General features: G+C 36.4%; 2 protein-coding genes across 2 annotated transcripts; both read right to left on the bottom strand.

The window, feature by feature from the left end:
- Window positions 1-1,572: 1,572 nt before the first annotated feature.
- LOC108227464 (uncharacterized) lies at window positions 1,573-2,385 on the bottom strand. The gene has a single exon (XM_017402611.2). The coding sequence runs from the start codon at window positions 2,383-2,385 to the stop codon at window positions 1,573-1,575; it is 813 nt and encodes a 270-aa protein (XP_017258100.1).
- Window positions 2,386-3,837: 1,452 nt separating this feature from the next.
- LOC108227463 (uncharacterized) lies at window positions 3,838-12,566 on the bottom strand. Its single transcript, XM_017402609.2, has 7 exons — window positions 11,804-12,566; window positions 10,065-10,166; window positions 9,495-9,746; window positions 8,557-8,682; window positions 8,029-8,478; window positions 5,208-7,058; window positions 3,838-4,365 (listed from the first exon to the last, which is right to left on the bottom strand). Exons 1-7 carry the CDS (start codon window positions 12,122-12,124, stop codon window positions 4,351-4,353), a joined length of 3,117 nt encoding a protein of 1,038 aa, XP_017258098.1. The 5' UTR covers window positions 12,125-12,566; the 3' UTR covers window positions 3,838-4,350.
- Between the last annotated feature and the right edge of the window lie 395 nt (window positions 12,567-12,961).

Below are 12,961 nucleotides of genomic sequence, written 5' to 3'. Positions count from 1 at the left end.
TAGGGTAGAGGCCAAGATATATTATGCACCATCCACGGGATGATCTCAAATTTGATGCAGCAAGTTTAGTAAATAGCCACTTTCTTGTGAAATAAAAAAATTGATTACATTATATAATTCATGAGATAAAAATTAGGTTAAGGAATATATATAACAATACCTCATGATATACAGCTTGACGCAGAATCAATTGACCACCAAGCACCTCGACATATTCCTCTCTTTTTCGGATGAGCCTGCAGAGTACAGTCACCACGAATATCCCTTGCTGAAATTGTCTTGTTTACATGGCCTATAGGTGATAATGGCTTAAAGAGAAAACTCTCTGCGGAAGAATCAGATTGCCAACAACTGATATGCATCAATCTCACCGGAAACAAAAAAAAAATGTATAAATTTTTGCATGCATATGCTTCCATTTAAAGCTAAATATCTTAGTCACGGGCACTTTAAACAACAAAGCTTATTTATACATATGTAGGAGGTTGGCCATTGCACTTCCTTGCATGGTAAACTCATTAAATTTGGAAGGGCTAAGGTTTCTAAAACGGTTGTAATTAAAAATAGAGAATATATAACTCCCAAGACACATGAAGTTTAAGAGTCTTTTTTATAGCTTTTGTAAAGAATAGAAGCGAAGCTCTGAGAAATTAGAAAAAATAGAAACATGATTTGAGAGGATGCCACGTAAGCCGTCCGAGATTTTGCTTTATATAGATATATAGATAGATGATGTATTTCATTTATAAGAATTTAAAATTACTCTATAATCCCTCTTTCACTATATTAATTAATCCTAAATAATCGGTGAAAAATTTACTATCATTAAATGTTTGAGCTGTTACACTAAATGCTGGTTTTAAACCATTTGAGTGCAATGTTATTCACATGTATGTTCACAATTGGTATTCCAACGTGACAATATACGGACTCATTTATCAATTGAAAGTATGATCAATTTAACACTAGAATTATTATTTTTTCTCCTTCTCTCTCTCAAAACCCTAGCCTCCCTAATCTCCGTTGAAGATTTTTGAAGGGGCTTCCATCGGTTTTCACCGGTGGAAAGCCCCAATTCCTTGTTTTCTGTGTTCTTGGTTTGAAATCTTATTTCCTATTCAATAAGTTCCCAATTTATTTGAGTTTTGTTTGTCTCTCCTTCTTGTGAGAGTTGGTTTGTTTTGTTTCGGTGTGTTTTGATGTTCTTCATGACCGAGGTTATAGATCGGCATGATTTTCATGGGTTTGATTCAAATTTGAAGGTTATTATGGGATCGCATCTATGGTCGATTGTTCAGATTACTCAGGTGAAAACCAATCAGATGGAAACAAGTGTGTATATTCAAATCATCTTCAAATCGCTCGGTTGCCTCTCCAAGAAGGAAGGATTCAACAGCGATATTATTCAGCGTCTGTCCAATTTCGATTGTGTTTGTAGATGTCGTATGGCTTTTAATTAATGAATTGATTCCTTTTTATTAAAAAAAAAAAAAAATTGAAAGTATGATCAATCTTCACCATCTAAAGCTAACCAAAAGAGATGATCACAAAAGAGAAAAGGAACACTACAAATCAATCAGGATTCTTTGCGGCACAAATCAACCAGGAAACTCCACAATTTTCCTGCTCATTCCTCTCCAATTTATCCTCTGCTAACCACAACCTGCAGTCCAGTCCAGCCCTTGGCCTAAACATGAAATGCGCATCTCCTGATTTCGGATTAAACAGCCAATCATGAACATCCCACATCATATCCACCAAGCATCCATCAATGTACACTGTTTCATTTCCCCGGAAATTCCAATGCAGCCTTTTAATCTCAATCACATTCCTCTCGTCTATAAAAACACTCAGTACCAACTCCCTCTGCATCCTGTCCTCCGCAATGCACCTGATCACAATGTCATGACTCCTCCCCTTGTCGAAAAATCGAGCCTTTGTACTATAGGCTGAACTCCCTGATAAACGTTCACTCCGCGAAAACAATCTAAATTTTGGTTTGAAACTAATCTTATATATGATTTTATTCACCTCCAGGTCCTCTTTGTCCCCGAGAAGTAGAATTAGCTCTGAATTCAGTAATACTGCCACGTAAAATCCACTAACAGGATCAGGCCCTGTGTCATATCTAGCCGATGAAAGATCCCACATTATCTCAATATTAGTATCGGATGATCCAAAAAATTTGTTACCTCTACTTGTTCCAAATTGCAGATGCTTTGCGTTGAATTTAAAAGGTGAAGACGGATCATCGATGATACTAATCGTGAACCCTTGATCCTTGACACGAAACCAGGTGACCGCGACGAATATTTGAATTTGGCCAGGGCACTGGACTTTGTAGGTACATGTAACTGTGTCTTTCGTTGAAGAGGTCTTGTTCATTTTTGGAGAAAGAATGGCCTGTCTTGATTGTCCGGAGCAGTACGAATCAGATACTTTGATGGCATGTTCACTGTAACATCTTGTTAGATTTTTCATCTTCAGAAACCAAGGAAAAAAACAGGGAGAATAATATAGGAGAAAGACTAAGGATGTGAAGCTTTTGCCTTCAGAATAAAAAAATAAAATTGGAAGGTTGGAGAATTCAAGGGTCTAGTCCTTAGACTTGGAAAGGATTATAAAAGCATAATTTGTAACTGTAAATAAAGTTAATGGCCAGATATGTCGCATTTAATAGATTTTCCTGATCTGATAATGTTTGTGATTATGGGCTATAGAAAGCAAAAGGAGAGGACCATAACAGAAAAAGATTATCTTATTGAGTTTATTTTGGTATTAAATTTATAATCTTGACAAATGAAAAAGTACATATTTCCAGAACAGAAAAAGATTATCTTATATATGAATGTAAAAGTTAAAATTACAGAAATGGTGCGGTAACATATCTAACAAGACATCTTACATTAATGTGAAGTGATGATGATCACTCTAATTATGTTTGAGAGTGATACTTTGCTTGAAGATGGGCAAGCAAGGAAGGGATTGCATGCCATCCTATTCCGGTGATGAATAAATGATGGTGATTGTTGGGCCCGAAAGTATTAATCTTTAGGCAACGACAAGCCAACCACTGCAACCCAAAACTCTTCCCATCTTTTCATTTTCCTCATCCTACATATCCTACTTTCACCCTACTTGTCATGTTCGTATTTTATAATGTTGAATTTCAAAGTTAGTGAGCTTTTACCCTTGCAGTCAAGATCGATGACAGAACCTGCATTATATAAACTGTGTATTAGATCCGAATTTCTACTTTTAATTAAACTAAATTCTCTTCTTTGCTACTTTTCTTATTTGGAGTTTCTGAATTTGGTTACATTATTTGTCAGTTTAAAAACTCACGAGGATGTGACTATTTTGTTAAAGATACTGTGACGTCAAATAGATTGACCTTTTCCGATCTAAATAACTTTAATTTGTTGTTTTTAGCATGGTATTCCAAACAAATTGCAGTTGACGAAATATGGAACAAAAATCATGCAGGACGGGGACGGGGATCTCATACCTGCTTTCTCAACTGCAGTTCCATGTTGCAAGAAATAATCAACCAATTCATTTTGCCAAGTTCAATGCTACTACTACGATCAATCACAACTGCAAGAAACAATCAACCACTTCATTTTGCCATGTTCAATGCTACCACTATGATCAATCACCATTTATACATATTTGTTGAGGGCCTGTCAATTTTGATAATTGAAAAGCTCAAGAACTTTAGACCATCAGACAAATTTGGCCAAATAAATTCTGCCACAAGTACAAAGTTCTTCCATGGCACAACGTCGGAAACTGTTTTTGAACTGTCTTGTGACCATATTGCCCGAGACGTTCTAATTTGTCCCTACGGAAGCAATTGATGTTATTTAGTAGCAATGGCATGATTCAAACAAGAAAAATAACTTCAAGAACTTCCTATGTTCTACTGGACCATTTACAAAACAAATAATCCTTCCTCTCGGATGCAAACTCGTTAAATGACTTCCAAAACTTAGATGCCAAAGATTCCACTTGACAGACTTCTATAGGTTGACGAATGTTTTTCTCTGTTCTTCTGACAAAAGAAGCCTCAGGGTTCTTACATAAGTGACCTCTATCCCCGGAAAAGAATGGTGATTGAATAGGACCGCTATTCGATTGTAAAAACATATTGATTCTATATACTCCTTTCTTTGAAAAAATTATGATTACAAGAGAGAACTAGAACCAGGAGATAAAGAGAAAACAAGTACGAAAATTTCGCAGCAGGTATGGCGATGTAAGTTTGCAAATAAGAAGGGCCATATCAGTGACCAATAGTGACCCGAATGCATTCCAACTGTTGAACAGCCAACACAATCAAGTGTCTAACTACACAACCCTTTCCTGCAAATGAAGGGGACCATTAGTCAATAAGCAAGAAACATAATATTCCATAACATGCACATGAAACCGAAAAAAAAAAGAGACAAATTTTACAAGGACATTATAGACGTATATATGAATTTTTTCACAGGCAGTGAGCACATATGTTAAGGTACTGTCCGCTTTGAGCTTGGAAATCATACAATTGTCCTATGCAGGTAATAAATCGAGTTGTCAATTGCTGGTGCTCTGGACAATATATTCTGCCATATATTGGCTTTAGACGCAATACAATTTGACTTCTCTGGGAACCCTAACATTGGGACTCATTTATATCCACATTTATTCTGTTGAGCAAATTAGACAATTGAAATTAATGTTGAAATTTTTAAAAATAAAAAAGCACTACAAACCATTCAAATGAAGTCAGAGGGATCATTAAACAGTGACTAATAGATTGATTTCGAAAATTGTACAGGTATTGATCATGAAGGTGTGTAACTGTAAATGACCTAATAATAGTGCCAGGAGGCCCAGGAACATCAAGGTGTTCAGATACAGTGTTTGTTTCTTATACCTACATTGTACATACTACCAATCATGCCACCTTAAAAAGAAAAAAGACCTGCAAGGCTACAACTACAGCACGTATATTGTGATATGCATCATATTTCTTCATTATTGACTACCCAAATGCATATATTTTCTTCACATTGATCAAGCACTTCTCCAAATAAAGAACAAAATTATTAACTGATCTTACTTGTTCTAGATTACTTATAATTTTGGTGAGACATCAACCTAATTATATTTTCTATGAAGTTGCAGAAACAGCAAGGTGACAAATCGGATAAAAAGCTTACCACTTTTACATCATTGGCTAGATCCAAATCACGAAGAGAACTTTCTGATATACAGTTTGCATGAACAATAGGACCCTTTGCATGAACAATAGGACCCTTTTCTCCTGTAAGACTTGTTACCACTGTTTGAGCTGAAAGAGTCAAATAAACAGCTTCTTTGAACATCCATTGATCCATATTCTTATTATAAATATCTTCAAACAGCTCACCACATAACACACATACGCATTGGTTTTCATCGGCAGGGACCATCAACAAACCATCATTCTCCAATTCATCATCAGAAACCCCCTTCACATCTTCATCAGCAGAAACTTTTTCCTGAATCCACTCAAGAGAACTGATATACCATCTCCGGCAACCTGATTCAGCTTTTTTAAGTGTGTGCCACTCCATATGTCTATCTAAACTTTCTTTAAGTTTGACTTGAAGACCACATATACTGCACTGGTGTGGAAGATCATGAAGGAGCTCATCAATTACAGAAGGATGACACACCCGAATCACTTCTGGTTTAAACTCAAACCCAATATGGTTTTTGAAGTCATTGAAGCTAGATGCATCCAAGCTAACTGGGTTTTTAGTGGTGGGCTTCGACTCAGAAAGCTTGTCACAAGTAGATGAGGGTGGAATAGCTGACGAAACTGTGAGAGTGGAACTCACCATAGTAGTAACAATTCCTGGAATTTGATTACAGGGATCAGCAATAATCTGAGGTGGAGCAGTTGATTCTGTTTTTGATGCAGAAATCAAGCCCTTCGCCATTAATGTATTTAAAAGATTTGACATAGGATTAGTTGCAGTCTGTTCCAAGGCACTACTAACAGTTGAAGAGGGTGGAGGCCCATGCGGCAGTGGGGGACGTTCTTTTTCTCTCTGCGTAGAGGTAATAAATGTGCTTTCATGGGATAATGGGACTGCATTAGTTGCTAAAGCAACTTTGACCTCCGATTTGGTCGGAGAAACGCCACTGGGTTGAGGAGGCCGTGAAGATGTTTGAGAAGACAATGCAATAGCATTCTGACTGCTAGTTTTAGGTATGTCACCAATGACAGAATTTTTCCCAAGTATTCCACTATTCATAACAGCAGTCAATAAATGACTCGCACTCAACTGCCCTGGAATTTGCGGAGCAAGATGACTAGGAGGAACAGATGAAGACTTCACCATTAAGGGATTCTCCACAGTTGAAACCTGAGGTGCTAATGCTTTGTTGGATGGAGCAGAAGGATCATATTTTATAGGATCAGACAGAGGTTTTTGCACAACAGGAATATGATGCCTTTGTTGAGTCGAACTTATGTAAGAGGATCCCTGTAAATTTGGGGATTGCAAATTCTGTGTGCTCCCTCGATGAATGTTCTGGGTTATTGTCTTCGCAGGTATAGGAGAGTTTTGAGGAAACCGTCTATGCAGTTCGACGTCAGCATGTGGCGGTGCTTGAGTTTGCAAAGGTTCTTCGCTGGATTGATGTTTGGAGATATAAGGTGAGGAAGGATGTTGGTGCAATGGTGATTGTCCAGATGGTGATGCAGCCTCTCCAGTGTATCTTTGTTGTACTACTGATCCAGAGGACCCTGGAACCGGGAAAGACGTCCTAGCCATGGAATTTGAACTTGTTGACAACCCACTCAAAGAGGCAGGATAACCTGCAGAATACCCTGAACTAGGTTGACTGGAACCAGGATAGCCTAACCCAAGTGCTCCCCGCTGCCCAGTTGAAGGAGCTCGAGTTCCAAAAGCAATTTGGTTTCTCTGTTCAGACAGCAATGTAGCACTGGAAGCTTCTTTGTCAACACTTGATCCAATTCCATGTAGAGTTTGAGGCTTTGAAATAGTGCTCTGGGCATCCTGCAAGTTTCATTGTATTATCACACGGACGAGAAAATAAGAAAAATAGATGTCAACAGTTATGTGAATTGTCAGCTGACATGAAGGAACGGTGAAGTTCCAGCAAACTCATATATACAAAAGTTACATACTTATTCCACAGATGACAACTAGTAGATTTATCTAGTAGCTGAAACAAAGAATCACTGTGGTTCCGGTAAGTTTATACAATTGTTTCCATTAGTAAAGAAAATTATTACAGTTGCAATCAAACCCCCTTTTGTGAACCCATGTGGCTTGGTTAATACATGTCATGTTGCATTATATATATGTATTGATTTTTCTGATCAGCACCGAGATTAAATAAACAACAAAAACACTTTTTCAGCCACCGAAGAATAGCAAAGTGAACCTATGTTTAGATAACCAAGATGCATCCATCTAGGTGCTGTCAGATTCGGGTTACCATTTCAGTTGCCAAAAAAAAGTGATGACTATAAGCGACAATGGTATCACTACACTACAGTAACAGAGAATACAAAACTAGATATTTGGCATGAAAAGAAAGAAAAAACTCAATCGCTAATTCATGGAGCACAGACAGAAACATGGAGAACAACTATGGATTAAATCAGGGCACTAGGAGTCAAACAGCTCCGATGTAATAGAACGGAATAGGGATCATGTGTTTAAAGTTAAAACATATACAAGCAAGATAGCAAAAGACTGATATCAGAAGGGAAGCAGTAAAGCATGGGTCTAAATTACAGTGCTAATAACAGATTCTCACAATTGGGTGGTGTAAGTCTTACAATCCATTTATTCTCAGACTTCTGTTAATGTAAATACAAGTACACAACTGAACACTTAAACCAAATAAAAAACACAAAATGAGGCAAACAAAGGAAAACTTAACATAGTCAATGTTACCACAAATATTAGGATACTGAAAGGCCACACAAGTAATTCAAACTTAATCACGTAAACATACCAGTCTCTCAGACTCATCCATCAACCTAGGATCTCTCTTTGACTTACGATTGACACCATAACTTGTTGGTCTAGAATTCACATCATCCCATGTGTACTCCTCTTCTTCAGAGTTCTTCCAACTATCAATCCCAATGCTGCTTCTACCACTAACAAGGTTCTGCGCATTCTGCAAGTTCAGGTCTCTGTTTGCAGATTCAGAGGTTAAATAACTTGTACGCCCACCCTTGACATCGGAACTATTCATCCTGCTGGATGTTGTGTCAGCAATACTGCTGCCAGATCCATACCAAGCCCGGTCAAGTACTTGCTCTGTGGCCCTATCACTGGTTTTTTTAATCCCAGAAGCTGAATGCCTTGCAAGCTCACTATTAATATCATATGCACCAAATTCTAAACTATTTTGCTGAAAAGACCCAGTTCCTGCATCTTTTGGAGGATGCTGAATATTCTGAAACATAACAAAAACAATAAGCTACACAAAATTACAAAGGATGTTTGAATATAATCAAGATATCGTTTCACTTACATGCATTTTAAGACGAGGATCAGCTCGTTGTCTTGCAGCATTAACGCTGGTTCCTCTGTGCGGTTTCTCCATCTCATCGGGTGAATTCCCATGGCTCCCATTTATGTCTGTGATTGTTCCTCTTACCTTCAGCGTCAATGTACCAAATAATGAAGAACAAGTCATTACAAAATTCCATCAAGTCAATATAATATATATAAAAAACTAATCCAGGTTCAGGAATTAGCAGTTACAGGAACTGCCATCGTTTGTTAAATGTTGGTCATTTACTCATTTAGGCAAGTAATGATGTTTGCTCACATTTCAATACCATTTACCTATGCGTCTCTCGTTATTTTTTAAATTTTTTACAGAAGAATATTATAATATATATGTCAAATAATTTTAAAAATAACTCAAGAAGATCAACATCTTCCAAAACTTTCCAAGAGTTACCTCAGAGGACAGATCTTCATTAATTTAATGCAAGTTTACGAACAAGGATCCATGGAATTGAAACATTAAAACGATACTCTTAGATGTTAAAACCATAAAAGTAATACAAAAAAAACATCTCCAAATATTTTACTACCACAAAAAGAGAAACACTTATATTTTTACGGGTAAAACGACAAGAGTCTTAATGACGATAATTAATCAAAATGAAAATCATAGAATATAGCATTTATTGGATAGGATGGCCCTAAAACAAACTTTTACGATAAGGCGACAGCCTCTTTATATATTGATTCTAAATCTTATGAAAGATTCCTGCCATGATTAAATTCCTTCTATTACTCTACCACTATTAGATAGAGAACTCCATATCACCTACCAATCCTAATAATAACATACGATACATGCAATTTAAACTTTTAAGTTCTTGCTTCGCTGTAGTTACGAATGATAGATCTGTATTGCACCAATCTGCAAAAGACGGGAAATTTGAATTTTCTTACCTTGCTTGACTGCTGATTCTGCCTTGCCTCCAAGTACTTTGGATTTACATGTATACTTTGAGCTGGACGCAGTGCCTGTGAACCAGGCTTAGCTGTCCCTGATGCTGAACTGCTGACAGCAGGTGGAAACCCAAGTTCTTTCTCAATCAACTGAAGAAATTGAGGTGGAAATACATTTCTCCAGGTTCCAAATAGATGCCGCATGCCAGGGTGTACTGCTGGATCAACTTGTCTATATGCCTTGCAGAAGACCTATATGATCAACAAGAAAAGGCTAAATCTTAATAATGGTGTCGGCATCAAATACATACTAACTTTAAAGCAATCAACACTGGCATACTTATGGGCATCACACAGCAAACATGTATAACACAATGGACTTTGTTCACTTAAGGAACATAATTAAAGAAGAAAGTCAAATATGTCACCTTAGACATTATTCTCACTAGTAGGCACACTGGAGATAAATGACAAACATAAAAACTATAACATAAACTGAATGAGCAAATTACATAATTTTAATTACTTCTTAAATTTTGAAGAAAAGGACCAAATGGATAAAAATCTAACCTCTGGGAGTCTTGGAGCAAAGTACTTTATGTAATCCCTCCCAATGTTTTTCACAATACTGTCTAGCAGATATAGAGATGGGAGTTTTTGCTCGGTTGGAACCTGTTGAAAATTTTAACTGTCAGACAAATTGTGCAACAACCTACAATCTGTGGAACTGATTAAATAGCTTACACTCTAGAGACAATAAAGCACAGTAATAAAGTAAACAAATAATACTGTAGTAAAAAAGAAACAGCATGAACATTAACATCATTATACATTTGCACCAGTTACCCAGATCAGACGATTACTAAATAATATTACTACGCATATTCAAGCTTACGCATAGTACTAGATAAATATGTTATTACACGATACACATATTTCTCATAATTATTGAGCATATAGATTGACTTGATATCTCATTCTAATATTGCCATTCCAATCTGCTTATTTCAGACAAACATATTTATAGATCATCTATGACAATCAACATAAATTCTAGCAACTGATGAAGAAATATGTGTGGTCATATATATATATACATACATACATATATATATATATATATATATATATATATATGCATGATTAAACATCTTCAAAATGTTTGGCCACAAGTATCTTCTGAACAAGCAACAAAAGCTATTACATCTTGTCAGCTCCATCATATAGAATTTCAATGCATACTCTTGATCTGCTATTTCTCATTGATCTAGCAACAGCTGGACAAAACAACCTCAGTCCAGCAAACTCTAATAGCTACTTTACCGTTGTACTGCTTACCAAGCTCGGCTTCTCTTGTACAGTAAATAGATTATACGGATAATAGATTTGACTTAATTTCTAGAATGGAACATAAATGTTTGATACGAAAATATATGGATATGATAGCAAGACATAAAGCTGAAGCATTATTAGGACAAACACGAGAGTAATTAATTTATAGAATGGAACATATATGTATGATACGGAAATATATGGATATTATAGCAAGACATAAAGCTGAAGCCTTATAAGGACAAACACGGGAGTATACGACATATTTAGGCAAGGAGGGGAACTCAAACAGTAAATAAATTGAAATTATTCATCTGAAATTGATTTCCGGGCAAAAAACAAAAGGTATAAAACTATAAATGCAAGGACCGTTGCAGCCACTGAAGAAACCAGGCAAAGCTTGACGTAGAACTGTACTAGAAAGATGTAGATACAATAATAGGTTGTAAATATATGTGTAACAGGGCATGAAAGCCATCGGTATTTAACTTCTTTTCACTCATACTCAGACTACACATAATAGACAAATTGGACAGGCGCTAAAATAGTGTAAATATTACATGCGATGCTTTTAACAAGAAGACAAACTGTGCAGATATTTTGGAAGAAGTCTTCCATTGTATAGTCTGAAGTTCGAAGAAACGACAAAATACATATTCATTTATGCATGTACGTTCCTAAGATCACCTAGCCACCCAAGTGCATGTTCAGCAAGCTCATTGACTGGTCAACAATAAAATACTGAAAATGCATTAAATTTCCCAAAAAGAAGCAAAACAGTAAATTAAAAAAGAACAAAAACAAAAATGATCCTTTAATCCAAATTTCCTTGATTCACAACTCACATACATACACACATTACTGATAAAATCTAGCTTAATAAACAAAACAAAAGCAAAAAATAAAAAACTTTTCATTACTGTACAATCCGACAATAATCTGAGTATCACTACTAGTAAAACTGGAATCACAATCACCTCGAGAATGTTTGAGCAGATAATCGAAGCAATCGCCTTGGCAGCGTGCAAGCTTTCTCCAGCAATAATAGTCAGATTAGTAATAATCGGTTTCGAATTGAAGGTGAGCTCCGCCAACGCAGTCCTGTACTGACTAGCTAACTCCTGAATCGACGTATCATTACCACTACCTTCAACATCTCTGACTCTCGATTCCGGCTGCGATTGAGCAAAACCACGTCCATTTGAATTACGACTCACAACTTGCTCCTCTAACCTAGGTCTTTTCAGCCCTATCTCTCTCGATCTATCGAATGATCTACGTGAATTCTCCATTTCCATAGATAAATCAACAAAACAGCACAGAATCACACAAATCAAAACCCTAATTCTACCCTAATTAGCAATTAACTAGTCCAAATCTCGATTTGGAGAACGGAAACTAAGTTATAGGCTTCATAGATGAGCCTTTACAATAAAAGAGCCTAATCATAACAATACAAAAGGAAAATTGAAAAATTTTGTATCTAAAAATTGACTACAAAGAGGTGGATCTCAGAGTGAAGTGAGAAAGATGTGATTTGAATGAACAAGAAAGCTCCGATACTTTTCTTCCATAAATTTAGCTGCTGCAGCTAGGGTTTTATTTTCCCCATTCATAGAATTGGTGTGGCTGCTCTGCGTGTGTGATTAATCACGTAGTGTCGACTTGCGACGTATATATCCGAAAAGGATATTGAATTGATGAACGGGCGGCGGGCGAGGAGATCTATACATTGTCGTGTAATAATGGGCTTCAAATATGGCCAATAGGCCCAAGTCCAGATTGTGTGCAATGTACCCAGCTAAAAACTTGAACCGTGTTTTTAAAAAATAAAAAATTGAACCGTGTTTTTTTATTTGCTTTGTGTTACTTTATAGATTCCCGAATTATTTTGATACATACTGTAGGCAATTATGAAAGTATTTTGGAGTGATTTTGTAGCAAGAAGTTAAACGGTTAACTTTTGATAAATAATTTGGTAAAGAGGAATGAACAGTGATGGGGTAGAATGATATATATTTGTTTTATACCGACTTAGATTGGTCACTAATGAGATGGATGGGTCAAGGTCTCAAGGATTCAAGTGAGATATTTTGAAGTAACGGCCGGCTCGTATGATATAAACCCTTTTTATA

This window comes from Daucus carota, chromosome 6, assembly GCF_001625215.2.
Source record: "Daucus carota subsp. sativus chromosome 6, DH1 v3.0, whole genome shotgun sequence".
Taxonomy (NCBI): Eukaryota; Viridiplantae; Streptophyta; class Magnoliopsida; order Apiales; family Apiaceae; genus Daucus; species Daucus carota.
This window is presented reverse-complemented; position numbering and strand designations above follow the sequence as displayed.

Coding starts and splice junctions, on each gene's coding strand:
- LOC108227464 (XM_017402611.2), bottom strand. CDS start 2,385: ATGAACAAGACCTCTTCAACGAAAGACACAGTTACATGTACCTACAAA.
- LOC108227463 (XM_017402609.2), bottom strand. CDS start 12,124: ATGGAAATGGAGAATTCACGTAGATCATTCGATAGATCGAGAGAGATA. Junction 9,747..10,064: donor TTGCTCCAAGACTCCCAGAG/GTTAGATTTTTA, acceptor TTGATCATATAG/GTCTTCTGCAAGGCATATAG. Junction 8,479..8,556: donor ATCCTCGTCTTAAAATGCAT/GTAAGTGAAACG, acceptor GTTATGTTTCAG/AATATTCAGCATCCTCCAAA.